This window comes from Camelus ferus, chromosome 1 (assembly GCF_009834535.1).
Source record: "Camelus ferus isolate YT-003-E chromosome 1, BCGSAC_Cfer_1.0, whole genome shotgun sequence".
NCBI classification, from domain to species: Eukaryota; Metazoa; Chordata; class Mammalia; order Artiodactyla; family Camelidae; genus Camelus; species Camelus ferus.
The window spans coordinates 79,915,341-79,942,285 of NC_045696.1; the positions used below are offsets into that span (position 1 = coordinate 79,915,341).

A 26,945-nucleotide genomic window follows, 5' to 3' on the forward strand; every position below is an offset into this window, starting at 1 on the left:
ATCCTTATAAGAGGAGAGTAGAATACAGACACACACAGAGGAAACACCTTGCAAAGACACAGGAGATCTACAAGCTAAAGAGAGAGGTCTAAGAAGAAATCAACCCTGCAGATACCTCTGGAACTATGAGAAAATTAATTCCTGTTATTTAAGCCACTCAGTCTGTGATACTTTCATATGGCAACCCTAGCAAACTAATACAAGAACTAACAGCTTACAAAAGGCAGTAAAGTAAGATTGTGACCTTAGAACCAAGGTCCAGAGCAGCTTCCTTCTTCGGTACCTCACTCAACACACATCCAGGTATGACTATTTACTCTTTTGGTCTGGACAGGCCATCCCAGAATTCGTTCCAGCAATGAACATATGTAAGCACCAAGCTGGAAAAAATATTCCATGTCATATAAAGGATCTTTATTTTTGCTGGAAGACTGGAACCTGGTACCTAAATAGCTTAAGTTCTTAATTCACATCTCTGAATGCCAGACCTGCTGCATGCATCGTCCTTGTTCATCCTTCCAAATAGCACCCGGCACTCAGCATCAAGCCCAGCTGCACACTCACAACCATCGCTGCATAACCCATCACTACCTCTAGCTAAGTGCTGGCTCTGACTTTGGTGTCAAAATTGTACGCTTTGTTCCCCCTCTGGTTCCTCACACCTGCAAAGGACACTGTTGTGGGCAGTGTAAGTTCTTTCCCTCAGCCATCAGAAATTTGTCCCTCAACAAGTTTAAATTAGAAATTAGAAAATGGATCATGAGCCATCAAAGTCACTGAGGAATGAAGTAAGTAATCAACAAGTTAAATCAGCCTTCCAGTTTAAAATCAACTCCTTACGGCTTTTAATATTAGTTTAAAACTTCTTTCCAAAATACCTTGCCAGTAATAATATAAATTGCTGTGTGTTAAATGATGTTTTTCTTTGTTGGAAAGTTCAAATCTATTATTTTTTCTTATTGGTTATTGGCACTCAGTTGTCTGTGAAAAAATGTATTCCTATAAATAAATATGGATTTTTATAATATGCTATTTTCAGAAAAATGAGATGACTATAGATAGTAGACACTTCCACTTTTTATCCAATGCTCAACCCTCGTTAGAAGGAAACGTTGTAGAAAGGAATAAATTCCTTTTAAAATTTCACATAAATTTCCTTTTGGTCTGTTTCAAATACTAATGGACCAAGTTAAAACAGGAAGCTCAGAGTGACAGCAGGCTTTATCAAGAAAGATACTGTAGATGAGCAAAGAAAATTTAAAGAAATTCTTAAATAGCTGAATTCATCCCAAATGGCTCTTGTGATCTGGAGGAAAAGGAAGTTTTGCTGGGAGGAAGTTGAGAAACAATTTTTTTTTTTAATACCTAAAGGCTTTGCCAGGTATTGGAAGAAAGAAAATATATAGTTTGTCTAGTTAGCCATGTTATTTATAGATAATACTTACAATCTAGATATTTCAACTAGTTTTTTAAAGTACAAATTGCTCTACAGTGTTTGTTCATAAGGTAATTATGTTAGACTTAAGAATTCGAATTTTAAAATCAAGTTAAAAATGACAACTCAGGAAATAGAATTTTTATTTTTACCTTCAAGCAAGCTCAGTTTAGAGGTGTCTGCTTACAAACTTTTCCTCCTTTAATTGGTTTTCTTAATATGAAATAGTATTTCCAGAACTAATTAAAATTTTATTCTAATGAATAGTCAAGACCAAAATATGTTATCTTTGCAGTGCAGTATATAGATTTTTAAGTCATCCATAAAGGTAATTATATTTTTTTACATTCTTAAAAAGTCATGTATTGTTATTGATGCCAAATTGGTTGTTTGCTTCCTCTCAGGCCATGATTGAAGAAGCCATCACCAGAACGGAATCTTTCTCGGTTATGTACACACCATTTGCAACAAAAATCAGAGCTGATAAAATAGAAAAAGTAAAAGAGGTTTTCACAAAAACTCATCCTGCATATGTGGACTATATCTACACAGGTAAGACTCAATGCCTTCAAGGTATCAGCTGACACTCCATTTCCATAAAAACCAATATAGGCCATTTCTGGAGGTTTTGTCTATTATTTCAGTTTCAGGGATACACTGTTTTAATCTGATGAGTCGAACTGGGAAGTTATTTTAAGGTTTTCTATAGGGCAAGCCCTACAGGTCTAGCACAATATTCCTTGTGCCATCGTGTTTCTTTTTTTAAGAGGAGAGGTAAAAAAAACCTAGAAATTCTAAGATTATAAAACATGAAGGAATAACCTGTGGTAAAATGTCACCTTTCCCCATATCCTTCATCAGTAAACTAGGTGACTATAGCAGTTTCCTGAAGATGGATTTCTTTTCCCTCCAGTGCCTGCTCTTTCTACTTTCCTTCTTCCATCTATCTCACACCTTAAACCTCCCTCTTCTTTTATGTTCTTGGGGCCCTGGTATCCAAATGGGATCTGGATAGCCAAGTGTACATAGAGAACACAACACTGGTATCGTCCTTTTTCCCTCTTTCTGTCTTTGGAAGCCACTTGCTTTTTTTCATTCATTCCAGAATACTTTTTACTATCTACTATATCTACTACTATAATACAATGGTTATTCTGAGACAAGGATTTCCTTATACTAACTTAAGAGCCAATCAACAATGACTACCATGTTAAGCAAAATCTCAAAATGCACATGCTTATTACCACATCCTCCTATTAAGACCCCTTCATTTCTTTTGTCAGGGTTTTGGGGCCAGATCACTGAATTGTACGATTAATAATACATTCCATTAGTGATAACTTTTAAGATGCCAGGCAATCGACATTTATTATATCTCCTGTTACTCCCATAACTTTTGAAGTGAGTAAGATGATTCTCATTTAGAAGCAAGAAAATAGCAACCAGAGAAAATAAACAGCTTTTCCAAAGATACACAGGAAATCAACAAATCAGTGGCAGCAAGTCTTGAATTTGAACCCATGTCCTTGCATCGAGCTACACTATTTCCTTCTGATAGAAGCAGAGATGTGACAGAAGTATTAAATTTAAGTCCTATAGAGTCTTTATTTTTTCCACAATGCCTCAAGCTCTTCAAAGCAAAGATATTAAAGATAATCAAGTGATGACTGAATAGTGAATCCCTAAGAAACAATGAAAATCTGAAGGCAGAAAAAGTGAAGAGAAGAAAGCACATGCATCCTGTGATGACCACTGAGGCTAATTTACTTAGTTGGAGCATTTTGTAAGGAAGTAGATAAAAATGTTTCGCAACTCACATTTTTTTTGCTAATTGTTACAGATCATTTATCATTTTATCATGCTTATCTTCAGGATTTTTTTGGGGGGGAGTGGCATAACAGCACACAAAAATTATGTCTATCTAGTGTCATGGAAAATTAATCAGATTCAGCTCTTTCCTTATCTACTGTCAGATACATTGGTAATGAAGAGATTCATTGAGGAGATCACCAGTTTCCCAATTCCTCTACTGGTAGAATCAAGTTTAGTTATATTTAACCTACTTCACAGAGAAGTCGTGAAGATTAATCAATACTTAGGAAGCACTGTTTCCAGTGAGGGTTTAAAAACAATAATAACAGTAACGAGTCAGATTCGTGTCTCATGTAACTCCATCAAACCTGTCATCAAGATGAGTTATGATCCATTGGCAAGATGATTCATGCTAAAGGATCTTATACGTTGGAAGAGAAGATAATTATAAGTTACTAATAATTGTTTCTGTTATTTAAGAATTACTGGAGTGTGACAGTGTTACATGAAAAGGGAGAGAGGAAAGACACAGCTTCTGAAGGAGAACAGGAGGTAGAGAAGGCAATCTAGAATTTCACATTTCAGTAGGACTGGTTAGGTTCTTTGCTCTGTAGAATGGGTACTTTGCGCTAACAGGCCATTGCATTGATGACATTATTTGCCTCTGTTGCAAATGATTAAAGGGTCTCTTTCCAAAGCCACTGCTGGAATGATGGTGAAACTACTGTTATTAACTGTATGTGCAAATCTTAGTGGTATGGTTTCCTTTCCCCCCAGGCAATTCCAAGGTGAGGAAGGGGGCAAGTCAAATGTGGTCTTTAGCTTCAGGATATTTCTCACAGGACATACAGACTGGTGATTAGGGCGGGCATCAGTAGACAAAAGTAGTAGCTAGAATGTAAGTCACACGAGGAGAGATAAGGCCTAGAAGAGTGACCTTGTTTCGTTGGCATGACCCCAAACCTAAGATTCTTCTTTTACCTGCCTTGTAGATAGAATTTAAGAAGCTTCTAGGCTGCCAAAAATTTATTGACTTTTTAATTCAACAAACAGTCATGCACAGGGTGCCTGGACAATCACACAAGGAATGTGTGCAAACATGAGACTTTTTTTAACCTACCCATATTCAACTTTGGTCTGCCCAGAGCCCAAAATATATTCTATTCCACCCCAGAGGATTTGACTCAATCCCATCCAGTCATTTCTAAAATTTAGTCTGCCTTCAGTTACTATCTAATCAAATTCACCAGCTTTTTACCCCTTTCCACACAGGATTTTCTTCTCCCCCTTGCCTTGTTTCAACTTTCAGAGCTCAAGCATACCCACTGATCCCATGGTTAGTGCCGCTTGAGACAGCTCTGTCAGGCTGAGCAGAATCTGATGGGCTCCTTTATCTAACACATGAGGGGACCCAAGGGGACCCGCAAGAGTTCCCCATGCTTCCTCTTGGCTGTAGATTCTTCTTAAATGTGTAAGAACCACCCCAACCATACAAGCTGACCCAAACTAGAGCCACTCTCTGGGAGTCCCTCCCTGCCAGAGTGCTGGCTTGTGAATCCAATCACCTTCTGGATCTTACTCTAGAAATCCCCTCTGCTCCACTGGAGACTGGAAGTGGTTTTAACCCTCTCTCCAACTTGCTGTTATTCTGCCATTTCTCCTCTCCTTTCTCCACGCTCCAGAATCCAAGATCCTCAGGTCAAGAAGAGAATGTACAATGGAGATGGATAGTCTATTCATCTGTTCATCGATTATTTATTGACCACATATATTCCAGGCACTATACTAGGTAGTGCTAGAATATACCTGCTTCTAAGAAAGAATATGACCTTAGTAATTTGTATTTCAGGATGGAAACTGGATTATGTATTTCCTCTCTTGTAGAGAATATTTCAATTAAAACCTAAGCTCTAATTGTGGAATGGAAGGCTTATTCTAATTAAAAGAATGATGGAGGAGGAAACAGTTTGGGGGTACAAGAAAGCCTCTGAAAGTGGCAAAGACTAGCTAATTGTTTACCAAACTATTTTCTTTTCCCCCAGTGCATGTAATTAGAATACACTGCCAGCTTCCTTTACAGTTAGATGAAGCTCATGACTCAGTAATGGCCAATGAGATGTGGACAGAAATAACATATGCCATTCCCAGGCCTAGCCCATAAACCTCTACCATGAAGAACTCTCCCTAGCCAATGACTGAGTGGGTAGGACCATGGAACTAAAGAAGCTACAAGACAAAAGAAGCTTGGATCCCTAAATGACCATGTGGAAGGCAACCCACTGAATACCAATATGAACAAAAAACCAAAATTCTCTTATTTTAGATCTGAGATTTGGGATTTCTTTGTTAAATCAAGTAGCTTTACTCTAATACACTGCCTTACATCCTAACAAGTAGGCAGTGTCCTACTCCATCTACAATGTACACAATAAATTCATGAGAATTCAGTGGAGGATGGGTAAACACTCCTCCATATGCAGTACAATTCATCCTCAGAAACAGAGTCTGTGTACCTTCTCTTCTACCATCTCATCCTTCCTTGGACAACTACACGTGGATGGTCTCATATGTGTTTGTACCCACTCACAGAAAGGGGGCACTGTTTCACAAGAGATGCTGATGTCCCATGGGAGACAGAACACAATTGTGTAGTCTTCATTGAAGCAAGAGAAATTGAGGCCGTAAGTAAGAATTACAGAAATCATCTAAACAAACAATCAACAGATGAAAGTCATAAGATCTGTACCTTGAAGATGTTGGATGGAAAGTCTACCTATCAAAGTTCTGCTGGATAAGTAGGTATTATCATTAAAACTTGGAGACTAACACATTTAATTCTTCCAGCAGAGGTTGGCAGACAAACCTCCAGCTCAGAAACTCTGCCCAAATCCAGGTCACCTTCATCAAGCCTTGAGAGTATTGAGTTCATTACTCCTTGGTCACGTGACAATGCCGTGAGCCCAGCAATAGCTGGCAGAGGTGGTGGTGACGAGCAGGAAGAATGTTCACAACAGAGATGCCCCAGGCAGCATATTCTTCCTAGGTAGCCCCTAATTCATGTTCGTCCTTGTCAGGGATTTCCACAGGAAAAACAGATGCAAAGGGAAAAAAACTGTAAAAATAAATTCATTTTGAAATGCATGTAGGTCTAAATATTATAAATGTATTAAATGGACCAAATAAATTCAATGATTTATTATGAGAAAAACCCACTTCACCCTCAGTGGCAGGCACTAGGACCATACTGCCCCTATAACTTCTACAAGACTGATAAGGGAGGGTTAAAATTCAAATCAAATCGTGAGACAACCAGGCTTATATATCCTCAGGAATTTACTGTGCATTCTTTGCTATTTTGGGGATGTGGTAAGACCCACCAAAATCTTAAAGCCATATTATAATAGAGCTATATTGCATTATGTTTCATGGAGAAAAAATTACTGAATTTTTAGCAGTATAGCTATCCATTTTTCTTATTTAAGGAAAAATCCAGTTTGATTCATGCAGAGTAGTCAGGGTATATAAAACAAATAATAATTCACCAGCTCCAGAATTATGATGTTTTCATTTATAAAGATTTTGCTTGAGATTTTTATTCATATATTCCAATGAAATAATGCAATTCTGTATAGTTCTTATTCTTGCATGGTTGTATTTTAATAATAATAAAGTAATACAATAAGCATATCCTGTCTCCTCTTGATGAAAATATCAAGATTTATTCACTAAATAAATAAATATTCAGTAATGGATCTGTGCTTAGTAATGTTTAATAGAAAAGTTTTCTGGATCAGATATCAATTACTTTAACACTTAGATGGATAGTCATATTTTGTCTTTCCAATGCAATTTAACTCCCAAGAGTAAATATGTATGTTCAGAGGAATAATATATTGTTTTAAAATAGACCTTTAAAATTGCTTTTCACTGAAATTTATAACCTTGTTCTTGTTCAGTCATCATTTACCAGTAAGGATAATACATTCCTATGCTCTCTAAAAACTGAAGTGAAAATCCCTCTTTTTATTCTTTCTTCTTTAAAATATTATAATTTTATCACGAGCAAGAGTTTCCAAGATTAGACTATCTTCCTCTTTCTAACTGACTTTATCAATTGGAAAAGTTTATAGAATTAAAGAGCCTACATTCTCACTATTACTATGAAAGTGTAGAGCCTACATTCTCACTATTATTATGAAAGTGTCCAGCTAGGTCAGTTATAAGGATGATAAATCATCTCCTATCTGTACCACAGAACTTGTTAGAAACAGAGAATCATTCCAAAAGTAAAGAAATGGGGTTACAGTCTCTGTTCTTAAAACATTAAAATGTTGGTCTTCATGGGAAGTGTGGAGCTGTGCTAGCTAATGAAAGTAAACACTCCTCAACAGGCAGTTCACTTGTGCTTTTGCAGTAGCAAGTTACAGCACTGTTTGCCTCTGGTCTCCATCATCTACTGTCTCTTACCCTCTATAACTGCATTTCTCCCAGACATCCCTGGAAGGTGTAATGCATCCTACTTAATATGTTTTCTCACGGGATCTGAGGATAGACAATGCCCCATTTAAAGAAATACCAGTCAGTAATCCAAAAATAAATAAAAGTAACATGCTTTTACTATAGCCTCTCAAGAAAAACCAATGGGTTGGGGAAAGGTGGTGTGGTTGGAATGAGATACATGGCAGAAAACAGATATCAGAGGTATTTTATCCATTTTGCTCAGCAAAACCTTGTAATGCACATGCACACACATGCACACTAAATGGCCACTTTCCTTCTGCTCTCCAAACACACTCCCCAAATTTTTTCCCTCATAAATAGATAGATTAATCCCTTTCCAGTGTCAGTCTTGGTAGCCTTATCAATTTCTCCAGTTCTTATCCATCACCAGTTACCTCAGTATACATAAAAAAGCTCCAAAACCATTTAAAGACAAAGAGAGCTCATTTTAGCAGGTAAGGGAGTAGTGAAGTAAATACTTACTCACGTTAAGACATTTTTTCCTGAAACATTTACTTAGGCTGTCTAATCTAGCCACTCTATAATATTATAGCTAATCATTAGGCACTGCCATCTAATAAATCATGCAGCTGAGCATTGAAGTCCCTAAAGATTCAGCCTTCAATCATAGAACAATGTCTCTACATCCTCAACTTTAAATTCTACAAGTTGATTTTGTGCAGAATTTGAAATTTCTATTTTGTAGTGCTAGCTTTTTTTCCCTTTAGTTTAGCATAATTAGCATTCAGGTCCTATTTATTTTTGCTTTAATACTTGGCTCGGTTAACTTACACCTTTCAGGAAGGAGCTTTTCTTTACGACTTTGTGGTCCACAGATAATCACGGCATTTCACACCTAGAATACAGCCCCATCCAAGCTGTTTGTATTGTTTTCTTTTTACTTGTTCTTTAAAATATTTTTATTCTGAAATATCACACATATAGAAAAATGCATAAAACAAATGCAAAGCTTAACTAATTATTACAGAATAAACATCAAGTTTATTGAGGATCAGATATCCTCTGTCGACCTCTTAAAAATCCCAAACTGCTCCCTACCCCCCACCAAGGTAACTATTTTCCCGACTTGGAAGTCATTATGCTCCATAACCTAAGAAATCATGTCTTTCATAAATTCTGAAAAATTGTCATCATTTAAAAAAAATACTACAGTCCCTTACTTCTTGCTATTCTTTCATTTAAGAATTTTAACTGGACATCTTTTACTTCTGCTCATTTTATCTTCCATACCACTGAAGCTGCTTATTATATTTTCTCTTTGTCTATCATCACTGTCCATTCTACTTCTCCCATTTCTTAATACCCATCAAAAATTGCTCACCCTTCTGATCCAAGTCCCGTGACCTTCCCTCTTTCCTCCTTTTGTTCCCACTCCTATCAACGGTTGCTTTATTAATAACCCCATTTGTTAATAACCATTAAAAAATGTCTACCCTGCTGGGATAAGTCCCTTGACTCTTTCCTTTCTTTCTTTATTCCAATGTTTTATTAGCTTCTGTAAGACCCATGAGGGGAAGCTAAGACAAAAAATTTGGTAAGGCTTCCCCAGTTGTTGCTCTACTTTGTAGCACTAAGGTTATATTTTGCAGCAGTAAGGTTACAATGGAATCCCCTTAGCCATGGCATTTACCATGACCTAGGTAACACACATATTCAGTAGGTGAACATCTCAACTATCATAAATCCTATACCACATGGCTTGCATACAAAGCATATCCACTCATTCACGTGGGGTATTCCACTTGTCATTTATGGAGGAATTAGACAATCTCTCCTCTCAAGGGAAGCCAACCTTGCAATAGCCTTTGATCAGGCTGGCTGTTCCCTTAATTACCCTGCTGTGTGACTGGATCACATGTAGCCAGCTCTGACTGTTCCATATAAGCTGTAGGCCCTGCATCAACCCTAACATGCCCTTCCACACTGCAGCATTTTAAAAAACTGCCCCCTGAATTACTCTCACAATCCATTTGAGTGAAGGGTCTTCGGGAGGCTGACGATATCTATCCACAAAGTAAAATAACCCCTTCACACTATACCCCTTGGCTTCAGTAGTCTGTTTTGCCCACCTCCATGCGGACTATTTTCTTGGTAACCAAATGTCTTAGAGCTACTCTGTGTTGTTCCCATATAATTTTCCCCTTTGAAGGTGGCTGTGGGCTAGTGACCAAAGCTGCTCTAAATCTGAAGTTGGTTCAGCTTCAAAGTCCAACCTAGCACTCTGTTTTAATTTCATTTTTGCTATAACAGGTAACAATAACCAAGGGATTACATATTTTGGGTTTTTTCATGTTAGTTTGCATTTTTATGCATCCAATGAATCAAATTCCCAAAAGTTGGATTCATCTCTTCCATTGGTAACTTTTACATTTTACCTAGTAACTGATCAAAGCACAGCTGCAGTTTTATATCATGGGTGGCCACCCAGGAATCAAAGATTCCTCACCTTCCATCCTTGTATCCTTTCTCTTCCTGAACCACATGTATCAAACATTCAGGATCATTCTAGCAAATTCCACTTCTGATCCCAATTCTGGGAATTTTTTTGTTCCTCACAACACTTCTGACACGAAATACGTAGGAGTTTTCCCCACTACTTCTCCAATTCTCTGCTACCAACTAGAGTTCAACAATTCTATTCAACTTCGGTACCAACTACCTAGAGTTAGCATAAACCCCACAGATTAAGGGCTCAATTCTATAAGACTGACCTTCATTTTAGATGCCAGTCACAAATCCTGGGCCTCCTGTACTTCTGATCAACCAGCTATTAATTGGGGGTTTGCACGACCCTCAATGCAGGTTCTACAATTTTCTAGGATGACTCATAGAACTCAGGAAAGTGCTTTACTTACTATTAGTGGTTTATTAGAAAGGATACAACTCAAGAACAGCCAACTGGAAGAGATACATAGGGCAAAGTAAAGTAGTGTGTGTATGCATGTATGTATGTGTGTGTGTGTGTGTGTGTGTGTGTGTGTGTGTGTGTGTTTATGGAGCTTCTGTGCCCTCTCTGGGTGCACCACTCTGCGTACCTCACTGTACTTCACTACCCCAGAAGCTTTCCAAATCCCATCATCTGGGGGATTTCATGGAGCTTTCATTATGGAGACATGATTGAGTAAACACTGGCCACTGGTGATTAACCCAATCTCCAGCCCCTCTCCCCTCCCGAGTTTGGGGAACAGTTCTAAGCTTCAAATCAAGACTTGGTCTTTCTTGAGACCATCCCCTATCCTGAAGGAAGCTATCTAGGGGCCTGCCAAGAGTCACCTCATTAGAACAAAGACACTCCTATCATTCTTTATCACTCAAGAAACAATTATGTGCCTTAAATAAGGAAAGTATTCTTCCTAGAGAGTCAACTTGAAGAATTTATGGCTGTCTAACCTCTCAACTGTAATATTTTAAGGATTCCATAGTATTTGTAGATACACTGCACTACTAGCTAAAGCCCTCTATCTTTGGTTCCAAGTAGTGGGAATCACAGCTTAAACTTCCTTCAGCATATTTATGTTTTAAAGAGGAAGACATGAAATACATTGCTTGTATAATTAAAAGATCCACAGACAGGACTACCTTTAAGTGTAGCTTGATCCAACAGCACATTCACTGCCCTATTTTCTACAGTCAGCTTTATTCTCAGTTTCTACGTGGTATTCCACTACCTGTACCATACCCTGTAGTGCTAGGATCTTGAATTATAGCAAAATGCTCAAATGTCAATACATATCTCAAATTACACTGTCCTAAAAACAGTGAATGTCTCTTCCACCCAGTTCCCAGGACTCACTCTTTCTCATTGGCCCAGATTACATTATATGCTTATGACTGAACCAAAACTGAAGTCAAGGTAATGCCATGGATTGAAGGACCTAAGTCACTTAGGTCTCACTTTTAGAGTAGGTAGGGATTGAGAGAATTCTCCAAGGGAAAAAAAGAGGGAAGGAGGGAATGCATGTTAGGTAGCCAACCAACCAGTGTTCATTCCAATGGCTGTAAAATTACAGCCATTTAAGGGAATTATAGTAACAATTTATTATTTCATTAACTGTGAATCTAATAAACATTGAAGGAAATAGCAGTATCTTTCATGTTTGTTTGTCTCAAATCTACTTTGGTGGGGATGGAATTAAGGAACTTCCCCAGAATAAATACAACTGAATAAACATAAAAGTTTGGAATCAATAAGAATCCCAAGTGAAATAAAAATGAACTATGCATAAAAATTTAGTGCAATTGTTAATTTTTCCAAGTTTGTACGTGGGCTATGAGAGGAAATTTATATATACAAAGACTGGCTTTGAGAAGTAGACCAGCAGCCTGAAGTAAAAATCAGGAATCCTAGGAATGAAAACCAATTTTTTTCCCTTGCATCTATAACTCTGAAATTATAATGAAGGTCAAAGGGAAAATATAATTTATTATACAAAGATTCATTATACATTATAGCTTTCTCACACATCAAATGCAAAAATCAAAATATGCTATCTACGTTTTTAAAAGTGGAAATTGCTTTATTATTTATGGGGGGCAATAATGATAAGTTAGCTGCAAAGTTGCTGCCTTTTGCTATTTTCTTGCTGATGTGAATTTGTGGATAACTTCCAAGATAGAAGTATTGGCATTAAAAGGAGTACAAGATAAAACTCAGAAAATGATTGGGAGAGAAGTAATGACAAAGTGTTGGCATTATGAAGGGACTGGAGAAGCTAAACTCTGAAACTGATCACTAAAAAGAAGTCGTATAAAACTGACATGGTCCCATCTCACACTGAACAACTGGGACCTTTAGAAATGAGATTTTGCTCTAACCCAAAATGTCAGAACATTTTGTAATGGACAAAGGGCAGAGAAATGACACAGGCACTGGAAAACAGAGAAGGAAATGACACTTAGAGAAAGGTGATGACAGACCCCTAACAAATCTGCATATTTCTCAAGGAGTTTTAAAAACTCTGTGATTTTTCTTTTTTAAAAAACTGCTTTGAAAAGTTTGTTCACAGTCTCTCGGCTGTGGTTACAATGAGGTGTCCAACAGAAAATACTGATGATCATGGCATCTATGTTTTCTATGTTATGTCCAGAGAGCTCAGATTTTAGTTGATAGATATTTAACTTCATACAAAATAAACTGTCTCTCATATATACATAGATAAGTCTGCTGATCTACAATCAGTATTTTACATTTTCACAGATGCTTTTCGGTGCTGCCGATAGGTTCATGAAGCCAGACTCTCTGTTAATCCCATCTTCTTTTGTGACTAAGAGTCCATATTTCCTATAAAACAGGCTGCAGCAAGGGCCCAACCTGAGTCTGAAACTCATTTTTCCATCTTGGTAAAGCTACTCTGCTCGTTTGAGCATCTAGTCCACAGAGTTATCTGATACAGATTATTTTACCTCACTCACCCTTCTTAAATGGGACAGAAACCACTGAAGGTTTAGGTAAAATGAAGAATTAAGACTGTGTGATATTCTTTTCTAAGTTCAGTGGCGGAGAAATAAATCATATCTCAGAAGCTCTGAACATCTCTTTTTTTTTTTTTTTTTTTGCAATTCTATTCTTATTTAGACTTAAAATTTCAGGATTTAGAAAAGTTTGTTTTTTAGATTCAACTCAAGTATTGATTGAGCATTTACGAGATGCTTGAGGCAGGAAGATAACCTGAAGATGTGATCTCTGAGAGGATTAAAACTTACTGGAAAGAAGGGACATGCCCCCATGAAACATCAGGAGATTCACTCTGGAGTGAATGGTACAGATGTTCGTTAAGAGTTTGAAGTGGGGGGACAGTGGGTACTGACATACCCAGGGAACCCTTTATGAACTCAGTGGGACTTAAATTAGGCACATTTGGAAGGACAGTGACTAACTGAATAAAGGGAAAATGGGAAGAATAGGTAGGTGTGACTAGGGGGAAAAGCACAAAGAAAAGTTCAGAGGCAGGATAAGCACAGGCTGATGAGAAAGGTTTATACTGGAGAAAACATAGGAATTAAGTAGACTGTGAAACACACACACACAGTTGAGAGCCTTGAATACTGGGAAAGAAGCACTGAAGCTCATGAGGAAGGCTGTGACAAGGACAAAGGTGATGCTCCAGAAATATTCACCAGGTGATGGTGTGGGGGGCATGAAATGGTACCGGTGGCAGTGAGGCTTGTTGGGAAACGTCTTCTGGAATCCAGACGCTATGTGATCAGAAATGTGACCAGGGTGGTAGCAATGATAATGCAGAGAAAAGGGTTAATATGAGTTGTATTACAACGGGCAGATTTAATGAGTTTCTGAGATTCACTAAATGTCAGGGAATATGAGGAAAGAAAAGTCAACAATGCCTTCAAATTTTTAAGTCAGAATAATTGGGTGAACGATGGCTATCATTACCATACATTGGTGAAAAGCGGGGGAGAGGGAGATTGTAGACTTTGAAAAATCACTTTCGAAGAATATGTTTGCTGTATTTGAGGTAACGTTTGTAATGGAGAGAAAATAGCCATGTCCCAGTAGATATTTGGAAATACTGTGTTTGAAACTGGTGAAATTTTGCAGAGACTGTAACTTTGATCCCCAGTCTTTTGATTAGAAATATTAGCTAATGCCCCAAGAATGGAGTCATTCCCCCAAGAGCGTTCTTGTGAAGAACATATCACTGAGCCAGAGACAGCTTGGAGGAGCATTGACTTGAGAGGCAGGAGGAGAAAGAGAGAAAGAGAAAGTGGCATGTATGTGTGTAGGAGAGAGGGGGAGACAGACAGACAGAGAGAGAGGCAGAGTCAGAGATCAAAAGAGAAGAACTATCACTGAATTCCACGGAGGTGACTTCAAGTAGGGAGGATGGCAAGTACAGAAGGTCAAAGAGCATGAACGACGTGAGTACCTAAAAACTGGTCAGTTCCAGCCTTCTGTGGTACAATGAAAGCTTCTTGGTAAAGGGCAAACTTTATCCTCTTTTGCTGAGAGTTAGACATCTTTCATTTGGAGGGAAAAGAAAGATTAGGTTTCTATGAGAAATTTAATCTGCATAATCTACCTTTGATATTCTTTTTTAAAACATCTGCTTCCCTAATGGTAAAAATCTGGAACTGCGTCATGCCTGCAAACTGATTTTTTAATAATAAATTTGGTCACAGTCATCTAAATTTCATCTTCAGTGGTGATCAATTATAAAGGAATGCATTAAGGGATTTATTTCTCCCAAGTTTTCTTCTAACATGACAGGAGCAAAGAAGACATTTTTAATCAGTTCAGCTTTCCTACCAAAGGACAATATATTATGGTTAATTTTCACATCCATCAGAGGCATAGGGCTTTTCGGACGTAGGTAGAGGTTTATGAGCATAAAATTGAGAACAATTAGCACTCAAGTTAATGTTACATGAGTTTCAACATCTGGTAAGTGTGTCGTCATTTTGGGTCATAGACCACCTGTTAGGCTAAATGTTCATACAACTGCAATTTATTCTGCATACAAATGGAATAAAAATGATACTTTAAAAGTTTTTTTTTAATTTAACAGTATGTATGTAGGGGCCTCTCACATTTTAAAATTTCAACTAGAAGTTAACAATGCATTGAACACTAACAGGATGAAACATATAGTATCAACAGGAACAGAAAATACTTATATTCTTGCAAGAACATTTCATAATAAATTACCTACAGTGCTGATATTAATTTCTCCAGTTGATCTAACCACAGTCACTCACTACAGGTCTCCTCTTTATCCACCAAATATTTAAGACCAAGAAGAGGTCAAGCTCTCACAGTCTTACATATTATTTATATAACAGACCCTTCAAACAGTGGCTGCTTCTGGCAGCAGAGCTGCATCAGCAAATGCCAAATCTCAGGATGCCTCCTGCAACCCGCTGCAAACAGCAGCCCATGCATAGCACAGCATAAACTATTCTGAACTTCAGGATTCCAGGGCCTCTAAGAGCATTTCGATGGAGGCTTTAAAGACATGGAGAAGTCCTGCAGGGAACCCTCTCTCCGAATTGGAAGTAGGTGCTGACAGGAGGCTTCAGGGTACCTGGGATCCAGAGGCTTCTATGTCAACAAGCTACATATACTCTGAGTCTGTGAGGAAGTCAGAGCAGCCAAACCCACAGCTATGCAGGGGGCCTCTGCACATCCAGGGTCACCCAGGAAGCCAAGCTTGGCCCCAGAGGATGGCCCCAGAGGATGGCCCCAGACTTCATTACCAGCATGGCTGGGGGGCCCTGGGGCCTTCTTAGTTAGGGAGCAAAACCAGACTGAAGAGCAAACCATAGCCAGGAACACAGAACTTCTCCTGCCCTCCACTTCCACAGTACACTGATTCCTGAAAATGCCAACAATTTAGAAACGCCAGAATCTTAGAGAATGCTAAGGGATGAACCACAATCAAAAGAAATGTGATGACCATTTATCAGAAGAGCAAGCTAGCGTCCATTTTATTTTTACTTAGTTGTCTTTTCACATGACCCAGTTATTGGCAACTTCAGTAAAACTGGTTAAACACTTCTCTTATTTTAGAGGGCAGGATAGTAATTTTTTTGTATTAAAAACTTAAATTTACTTTATTTATCTTTTTTTTAAAGTATAGTTAGTTTACAATGTTGTATCAATTTCTGGTGCACAGCATAATGTTTTAGTCATACATATACATACATATATTCCTTTTCATATTCTTTTTCATTACAGGTTACTGAGAGCAAGACAGTATTAGGTTGGGTGTGTCTGATTATCTGTAGCAGATTTCAAACCAAAAGAAACTTTCTACACTTTTGAATCATTTTTTTTTACCTTTTTTATAGAAATGAGCTGTCCTTTTAAAATGAGGTGGTTTGGAATTCAAACACCAACTGAAGAAGCATCTAATACTTCAGTCTACGTGTTAATGTGCTTAAAAAGTCACTCTTAGTTCTGAGACCTCTTGGGCCTTTGCTGTACTTTGCTAGATAGAGTAAGGAAGTGTGCGGTCTAGAAGTGTGCCTGTTGAAAGCATCTGTGCACTGGCATTGCCCTGTTTCGGTAACATGCTTCGCACTGACCATCAGAGTGATGATCATCATCATGGGATCATTTTGAGATGTAAGCCCTGTGCTTTGATGGCCAGCTGCCTGACTCTCAATTCCGACCCCTCCATTCGCTTACTGTGTAACCCTGGGCAAGCTGGTAACTTCCTGAAGCTCCAGTCTGGTCACCTGTTAAGGCGAGCAAAATAATATACCCTGTTCTACATGGTTGTTGAGTAAGAAAGGTAACCCTGTAAAGTGTATGGCACAGAAGGAGTGCCAGATAAATGTTAGCCCTCCATGATATTTAGTGATTACCTGATCCTGAGTCACCAAAGAAAGATTAAACCAAACTTAATATATTTTTGTGCTGTGCATGTGTTTAAAAGATACTCTGTAATATTTTAATTCTTATAATAATTAGTATACATGTTAACACTATTTGACAGCTGATTGTAGTTTACTTAACCAAAATGTGCCAGATAGCTTACTGTAGCGTTTCCCAAACTGTGCTTTGAAAAACTGGGGTTCTGTGGAGAATTTCAAGGTGGCGTCTGTGTGGGGCAGGTATTGAATGGGGTACAGTGAGGACAGTGGGTGGTCAGTGATCCAGGCTTCAAATGGAACGGCTCTACCTTTACTGATTTTAAATATTGAGCTTCTCAGTAAATTTCAGTTTGAACAAAGGGTTCTGCAGCTAACAAGGCGGGTAGGGGAGTCAGAGAAGATAGGTAAAAATATTCATGGACTACTAGGTCTATTACTTTTTTAAAGAAATACTACAGATAAAGAGTGAAGAAAGTATTTGAACCAATGCCATTTGAGTTCTGATTCTACATTAAAAATGGACCTTTCGATCATGATTCAAGGATATCTGGAATTTCATCATTTTCCCTCTCTGGCATTGTTAAGGAGGGAGGACTCGTTAGACCCTCTGTTCATCATCCTTCATCTGAGAAGTCTGTGGCCATAAACCAAAACATTATTAGTCAGAATGGGGATGAATTAAGTAAATCTGGCCTCCAAGACCCATGGTTGACATCTGTCCCTCTCCCAAAAGTGATTCAAAGCCAAGCAAGCCCAAAGTAGAGTGCAGTGGTTAGGCCCAGGGTCTCTGGCGTCAGGCGTCAGTCCTGCTCTGTCCACTTAGAGGCTGTGTTTCCAGACAAGCCACCTCCTGTCTGTGGACCTCAAACTTCTATTTGTAAAGTAAGGACAACAGCACCAGTTCCGTAAAGTTATCATAAGGATTTAAAGACAATACATACAAAACAAACTCATGGCTACCAAAGGGGAAAGGGAGGGGAGGGATAAACTAGGAGGACGAGATTAACAGATACAAAGTACTACACATAAAATAGATGAACAACAAGGACTTACTGTATAGCACAGGGAGCTATATTCAATATCTAGTTACACCCTAAAATGAAAGATAATCTGAATATATGTATGTATACATAACTGAGTCATTTTACTGTACATCTGAAAACTAACACAATATTGTAAATCAACTATACTTCAATTTAAAAAAATTTTTAATAAAAAGAATGTGTACAAAGTACTTAAAACAAGAGAGGTAGAAAATAAGTACTCAGTAAATATTAGCTCTTCTGGTCATTAAGATTGGAGGGCGTTTTAGAAGCATTTTCATGATACAAATTATTTCTAAGTCTAATTACAGAAGTCAGTACATTTATCATTTTAAATTTCCTTCAACTGTAGGAGGGGTGGCAACTAAAGTAACTAGCCTTATATCTTCATTCTTACGTAGTAATTTTTCTCTTTCCTTTCCTATAACATTATTTCCTTAAATCTTAAACTGTGGACAGAAAAAATCAAATTCTCTCAAAAAGACTCACACAGAAAGATACTAAGCCCATAAGCTGGTCCTGAATTTCTTACTATTTTTATGGGGAAAGAGGACCACATAATCTAGCCATATTTTATTGCTATTCTTTGTGTATGTTTATATTTAAGAAATATGAACTTGATATATCATATATTTCATCTTTTGAGCACATACTTTTACTTTGTATCTTTAATTTTTGTATTTATCATTTTTTTCAAGTATAATACTTAAAGTCTAGGGAGAAAACAATACCCTGAAAACAATAAAATGATAAATTCTTTAGTTCTTTTTCTGTCATATTTCAGATCTTCAAGGATTCCACATGTTGCCTCAGACAGTTGACTGGTCATCTTTTCCTCCCCAACAATATCTCTTGACTCTTGGGTTCAAAAGCAAAGAAGATGGGAAATTTTTGGAAAAAGTATCAAGTAGGAAGTTACCAACATTCACAGGTAAATCACCTGGACTTACTATCTGTCACTTCTGTTATAAGGCAGGGGTTGCACATTATTCATCAAGTCTTATTCATCACAAGGCCTAGCATATAGTAGGGCCTTTGTGCCAAAAAATGTTTGTTGGATCATACGTAAGTCCTTCCGATCTTATTTGTGGGTTAGTTAACAATACCTGGAATTCTGGTTCCCCCAAGACCAAGCATAATCCCAGAGTGCCCACCTCCATCATCCCAACCCTCTCACCCCAGCCACACTATCACCAATGCCTAGTCACAGGGCACTTAAAGAACACAACCTTTTGTCATTAGCAATTAGCAACCGTACAAGAAAATTATGCAACAAAACAATTATATGAAATCAAAAATATAGCCAACAACAACGTTCAATCATTTGGATTATCTGCCATTGTATTAATACCTGGTCTACTCTTTTCTTATGTAGCTCACCAAGCTCTTAGATCTCCTGAAGAGTATTATAGTAAATGGTGCTCAGTAAGTCCATTGAAATTTTCAAAAATCAAGAAAATTTTCACGTAGAGTGAAAGTCTCAGACTCGTGGGCTGAATTCATGCCCAGGTTGAATTTACTTCTTCCGCTCTACCCACATAATTAGGGATTTGTGTTTTGTCTGGTACTCTATCCTCAGAGGCTTATCTCAACTTCGAGCTACATTCAAAGTCAGTGGGATATGCACACTTGAATAATACCTGGGAGGAACAAGACAAGAATCAGACACATTTATGACAACCTTTTTTCACAACTCAGGAAAAACATACTCTGCAGAGAGAGGTGAATTGTTATAGGCTGTCTCATAGATAGCTCAATCAGGAAACACAACAACATGAATAAATGATTGTCTCTAAAGGGCAATGTCTCCTCATAGATCTTTCATTATTATACTTGTGGTCTTTGAGATGGGAGTCTAGTTTCTATACTATAGATTTCATATCTATTAATATTGAGATATCGCTTTATAGCTTGCTAAAGAAAAGCATTCTGAAATGGAAGTCTGGGGAAAAAAATTGTATAAAAGTTTATTGTTACAATTTTTAGAACATAAAACTCCCTTCGGTCTGCTAACCAGAGAAGACACAGTGAGACACATGGAGACAATGGGGAAGCGAATTTTGCCAATATTGGATTTTATCAGAAGCACCCAATTGAATGTAGGTATATGAGTCTTTTATATCTGTTCAGCATATAAATATGAGACAATTCTAGAAGTATGGAAAGTTGAATGTACAAATATTGCAAGTGTAGGAGGATTTTAGAAACTTTCGCAGTAAATCTCATTTGCAAAACCAAGCAAAGTTTAGCAAATGATTGTATTCCTTTTTTATTTTAAAACATATTAATTACAATGCTACACTTTGCAATTTCCAGCATTTATTAAGCTAATACCTCTTTAAAGAGCCCTTTCTTTGTGCCTTCTTGATATCTAATTGAAGGTTGAATTGAATTTTTCACTTCAAATCAATAACAAAATTTTAGTAAACACAGTGTTTTCCCTATTTCATGTATTGGGCTATTGCATATAATCATTTCATTACCTGCACAAGAATTCAGAGCTTTTCAAGTTAATTCCTTCACACCATATTGATAAATTGGACACTACTCTAAAAACTGGCAATTGATCTTCATATACTCTTAAGGTAAATTATCTAATCTCTTTCTCTGACTCAGGGGAAATATGCCCTTCCTACTTTTCAGTCTTAAAAAGCCCCAAATAAGACCTGAATTACACTGTGCTATTTTACAAAATTTAAGTCATTGTACTGAAAGTACATAAAGGGAACTTCTCATTAACAGGCTATAAAGGCTGAAGTTTCCCCTTTTAAAATATTTTTCAAAAGGCCTTTAAGCTGGAAATTTCAAAGAATTTTCTTTTTGTGGCTTTTGTATTACATCATTGATTTGATGTTCTTACCTTACAAGGGGAACCAAGGGGGTCATCACAAACAGCTACTTAACATCTGTTCAGCAGTTTATCCGCTCAGTAGCATTATTCAGCATTTTAGAAAGGCTATAAAACCCCTAATCTATTTGCCTGATTTGTAATTCTAGGCACTACAAATCCAAAAGCACATTTTACTGATTTTCCTACCACATAACTTTCCCTTCCCCACAACTGTGCTCTACTCAATTATCTCCCCTATATTTCTAGTAATAATAAATCCACCTCTACCTTAGTCATCTGGGGCTGTCATTACAAGATACCATAGACTAGATGACTTAAACAACAGAAATGTATTTTCTCCCAGTTCTAGAAGTGAAAAGTCTGAGATCAGGGTGCCAATGTGGTCAGGTTCTGACAAAGATCCTCTTCCTGACTTGCAACTGGCCACCTTCTCTCTGTGTCCTGACATGGCAGAGAGCAAGCTCTCCAGTGTCTCTTCTTGTAAGATCACTAATTCCATCATGAGGGCCCCACCCTCATGACCTCATCTAACCCTAATTACCTCCCAAAGCCCCCACCTCCAAATACACCCCTTTTTTTTTCTCTTTAAAACCATATATTTACAAACCTTAATTCAGCAAAGGTCTGTGTGAGAAGATGAGGGAAGGACACCCCCCCTAGAGTGGATGTGGACCCCCCAAAGTCAGGGGAGGGAAGCTGGTGGCCCAGCCAGCCAGCGCTAGGGCCCAAGGTCACCTCAGGCTGACAGGAGGGCAGAGGCAGAGCTTATCCATATGCTGTTAGATTCAACATACGAATTTTGGGTGGACACAAACATCTGGTTTATAGCAGCCTCACTGACTCTCCTGCAAATTTAGGATCCTGTTCTTCAATTAACCCTCTATCACAACCTTCTAAGACACACACACACACACACACACACACCATCCTAATTAGAGATCCACACATATCATTACTGTCATATTCAGACCCTTGCAAGCAGTGGAAGCCTTGTAAACAAGAACTATCACCATGCAGTATTATTTCACCTCATCTGCACACGGTCAACCTTGCAGTCCCAGTGTGCTGGGTGTTGTGGAAGTGATCTGTCTGTTTCCTGGCTCTTTGGGGAGATATCTGCCATACCTTGCTAGTTGTCAGGAGACCGACCACATCATCATCTGTGGCCAACTCAGATCTCCCCGTGTTGTGAATGCGGGTTAGGCCTATCTCGGCATCACACACTTTTTAAATGCTCTTAACTCATTTTCTTCTCACGTTTCAAGGGGCATTCTGGCCACTCAGAAATGTGTATATGCATGTATCTGTGTGTCTATAAAGGGGATTTGAAAACCATAATTAACAAGCTTCTTAGCATCTAATGAATAACTCAGTCTTCTTTAGAGTAAGTCACTACCACTTTGCTAACTGCAAGGAAATTCATCAACTTTCTTAATGTTTGCTTCTAAGGGAAATAACAGTTTTTAGAAGACTGTCTCAAAGAGCTTTAATGAAATTGAAGCGAGTGAGCCCAAAGGTACCCAGGGACCACAAGTATGTCCAAATATTGGCTTCTAGATTTCTTATTAGATGCCCAAACACGGCTTCATAAAGCAGGGCTGAATAAAATTGGCTGCAAAGGTAACCTAGCTTAATGAAGCAAGTAATGAGTCAGTGAGCAGAAATTATCCCCCCATGGTACCATTAACTGTGACCCAGGAATCCCTCAACAGTGTTTCCAGGATCCCCGGAGGTGTGTTTTCTCTTGTCAGATGTGAAATGCCACCCACCTGAGTGCAAGGCATCACAGTGTCCTTATTAGTTGTTACCCTAGCTCATGACACCTGTAGATAAAGCCTTTTGTGCAAGGCTGTGCTCTGGCTGTGTAACCCTAGGAGAAGTCACTTTACCTATGAGCGTTTTTTTCTCATTTTTAAGCAGGCTGGTATCTGCCAGGCCCACCTCACAGTGTTGTTGTGAGACCAAAAGTATATAATCCATGTTGAAGCACCTCGTAAAGTTTTAGGGATTTTAGAAGTTTTATTTGTATTTGTTTCAGTTTGTTTTGACAAAACTGTTTTCTGGACCTTTTTCTTTATAAAAGCTGTGTACTTTGAAATTACATATTTCTTCTAAAATGAAGACTGTGCAAATATCCTGTGGACGTCTAATTCTTTTGTTTATGTCACTGATGTGCTCAGAGCTACTCACAAAGGCAGGATTAGAGGTGTCATTTCCAGACATGGACTTGATCTACTGCCCACAGTAGGGATTCCCTGGGAACGTCAATTTTCACCTCTCACCATGGGGGTGGTGGGGCAGAGAGAGTTGGTGAAGGAGACAAGGACATTCCCAGTACGAGGGAGGTTTCTACATCTCAGGCAGTGATTCTCCTTACATTCTGACGCCAGCTTCCTTACGTTTAGAGACTCCTTTGCTGGGCATACCACACATGACCAAACAAGGATGATACTGGCACTTTAAGAGTTGTTATCTAAAATACTCCCCCACCCTTCCTACCCAGTGGCTTTTAATCTCACTGAACATCAACCCAAGTCAACCAGTAGCTCTGCTCTAATGGTATTTTCCCTCCTCTGATTTTTGTCCTAATTATTTCACATGCTACCAAATGCTACTGTGCTTTTCCATTCATTAACTTTATTGGCTGCTGTCAGTTTAAAACCTTATGTGCTGTGCTTCCTGGGGTAAATGTTAAAGAGTTAAAATAATAAAATCTCTTGCCATGCATGAAGCTGCCTTCACAGGCTGACTTGCCAAAAAAATGCCCTAACTGACCATGTTTGGAATACCTCGTTAATTTAACTTTTAATTTCCTCCAAATGAAGCATAAAAAATGTTTACATACGCACATTTGGAATGAACAATAATATGTGTTTCCTACCCCTTTTCTTTGCAATTAATGTTTCTAATATGTTATATCAATTGGAAATGCACTCCAAATACTTGGACTCTGCTTTTCAGCAGTACGAGATTGTGCAACTTACTTGCCAAACATTTATCAGTACCTGCTATGAAATCTGGACAATTCTCTGGCTGAAGCCTTCATGTGAACTTGCTATTTACCTAACCTTCACTGTACCTGTGTGAGGTCTTAGCTTCTGTCTTGGCCATTTTACTACACCCTCCCCAGCAGCTCAGGAGCCCTGTGACCACGCCTGACGTCTCCATGAGAGGGCTACTTCCCTTTAGATTTAGCCCTTACTAGCACTCGATGTAAGCTAATTCGTTCATTTTTCATTACTTCCATAAAGCAAGAGCATTAAAGCACTCCTGCTGGCGTTTGTTCATCTTTATTTCTTTTTCACTTTATCTCTCAAAAACCGCCAGCTTGTATACGTAAAATATTAATCTACAGTTTCCTGATAACCAAAAACTGCTGTTGGCTTGGGGCAGAGGATGTGGGGAGGAGGCGGGGTGACTATTAGCAGTCAGTTAGATTCTTTCCCTAGTCACCCTATCCACGTGGAGCACTTCCTGTTTTGTTATGCATCCAACAATCAAGCTAACAAAGCACCATCGCCTTCCATTATTTTTATTTTCCTGATGTTTTGGGAAATTACACTGATGGACTATGTTCCCGAGCAGGCTGCAGCCGTTTCTGCTCTTTGGAGTTGAGTCACTGCACCATTTTCCTACAACGAGCCCCATTGTTTATTTTAAAGAAGGACAAAGAAAGCAATTTTTCTTCAGAAAGAAAACTGTTTCTCCTGCAACTTGCTTTCCTCTCTTTGACAGGATCCCACTGTTTAGCTACATGTTTAAACTAAATGGGAAGGCTGGCTATTCTGTCGATTCAGAAAATGGATCCCCAAATCCACAATTTGCAATCATTGCTCCTATCGGTTTACAGGTTTTCAGATAAATGATTAATCGAAAAGAACAAATCAGCAAGCAGGGATAGAGAAATGACACTAGCCAAATGGCACAGATACACATTAGAGAGAAGTACAGCAAATACGATGCAACAGTGCTCAACCTTCCTTTATTACCAAGGTTCTAAGAGTGTCAACTTCTAGAGACTGGTGTCAATCAAGATATGCAGATGACATTTCAGAAAGAATTGCCTTCTAAATTTAAGTTAAAAATCAGATGTTCTTTAGTAATGCTAGTTTCTAATAATTTTTCTCTTTAGAAGAGGTTCTATTTTAAGAAAGAAAAATTATGTCTGCCTTCTCTAATTTCTGGGAAAAAATCTGCTTTGTAAGTATGCACAAACTAAAATAGTCCTTGCCAGATACTAAGCTTTAAGGTAGTGGTTTGTCCTCCAAATTCGGTTTAAGATGTTTGAATATTTTGGGGGGCACCTAGCTAACATTCACATTTCTAGGGCCACATACCAAGAGATTATGACTCACTGAGTAAGGTCCAGGACTCTTCCTGGTTAACAGACAAGCCTAATGATTCTGGTGCAGGTAGTCCAGGAGGAACCCCACCATAAGGGGATGTTGTTCATCCAGCCTTCTGCTTCTGAGCACCAAGATTGGGAATGAACGCAATCGCCAAACTAAATCCTCCTGTGACTTACCATTTCCCATCATTCTCCAAACATGACAGAAACCCAAAGCTGTTCTTATGTCAGAAGGACTTTTTCCTAAATAGAAATGTAAGACTTTTATGATAAACTTTGTCTTTCCTAGGAAGCAGTATGATTTGGATTAAACTTTTTAGAGAAGGTAATGTGTTCTCTTTCATGGCTGGCACTAGCAGACACATAGGTGAGCCACCTTGATTATAAGTGTGCCCCATTTTAAGAAAGCCCAAAATACTAGCAGATTCACAGGGGTTGGTGGTCCTTACAAGCACACAACAGTCTACTTCAAGATGGATCGTGTCAGTTGCTGAGATGGTCCTAGGAGCCAGAATAAAGCACTACAATACTACAAGGAGAGGAACCAGAGTCCACGGCCATCCAATGAGAACTAAAGATAAAAGCAGAGCTGCAGGTTTAATGTAAGCCATGAGGGCAGACAGAATTCAATTTGTATAATGTTTTTCAGATTCAAGTTGCATAAAAATCTTCCTTTAAATCAACAAGACAACAGACAACTCTTAACTCTTAGGATGCCTTGATGACATAGATAATGTCTTCTACATGGACACAGCTCTGTGGGCTCCCCACTGGAAGAGTCGAGCTCAGGTTCAATTTCAGTCCTCTTTTCCTCTCATCCCAGATTCCTTATGCAGGGCCACCTGCAAACTCTTCTCAACAGTCCTGCAAAGTGTTCCCTTTTATATACATTTTTCTGTTTGAAGGAAGGGCACAGACAATTCTCTAAAATGATAGCAGGAAAACATTTATTTGCACTAGTTACCATTACTCCAAAGGAGCTAAACATATTACAACAAGCCCTGACTTCAATCCCCGGGGAGATGATATTTCTGTGGTTTTATTCTAAAACATTTCCTTCTACTGGGAGACTAGAGCAGTCTTCGTGCGTGCTCAGGTGTGATGGAGAAGTTGCAATACGCCAGCCTCCTCAGCCAGCTGCAGAGAGTAAAGGAGCAATCCCAGGTGATCAATCAAGCAATGGCGGAGCTAGCAACCATCCCCTATCTACAGGACATCAGTCAACAGGAGGCAGAATTGGTGAGCATTTGTTTTTCTTTGTTTAAGGCTTTCACAGGCCCTGAGCCAACAGAAGAGTGATATGGTCTGAAAAAGAATGTGATAATAAACGTAGTCCCAGGGCAAACTCTTCAAGCCTCGTGAAGCATTCTAATGGAGAAACTGGAAAATATAGAAAGGTGTGTGTGTGTGTTTTATTTGCTCACCCTGACTAGTTTCCATTTTTTAGAGCAAGACATTTGTGATGTATGAAAATATGGAAAAGGGCTGATTATTCATATTCTGAGTCGGGCTTTTTGTTTCAAGTAAAGTGAAATTTTAATAAATCGTTTTTTTAACTTGAAGATATATTAATGTATGATTCTCTTCAATGGAAAAGTAAGA

At 38.4% G+C, this 26,945-nt stretch overlaps 1 protein-coding gene across 1 annotated transcript in view; it reads left to right on the forward strand.

Moving 5' to 3' along the window:
• Positions 1-26,945, forward strand: part of SPATA16 (spermatogenesis associated 16) — a 181,268-nt gene that overhangs the window by 125,062 nt on the left and 29,261 nt on the right. Inside the window, exons 5-8 of the mRNA XM_032484198.1 lie at positions 1,840-1,987; positions 18,929-19,075; positions 20,131-20,243; positions 26,418-26,582. Coding sequence (XP_032340089.1) covers positions 1,840-1,987; positions 18,929-19,075; positions 20,131-20,243; positions 26,418-26,582 — 573 coding nt within the window. The remainder of the gene's footprint in view (positions 1-1,839; positions 1,988-18,928; positions 19,076-20,130; positions 20,244-26,417; positions 26,583-26,945) is intronic.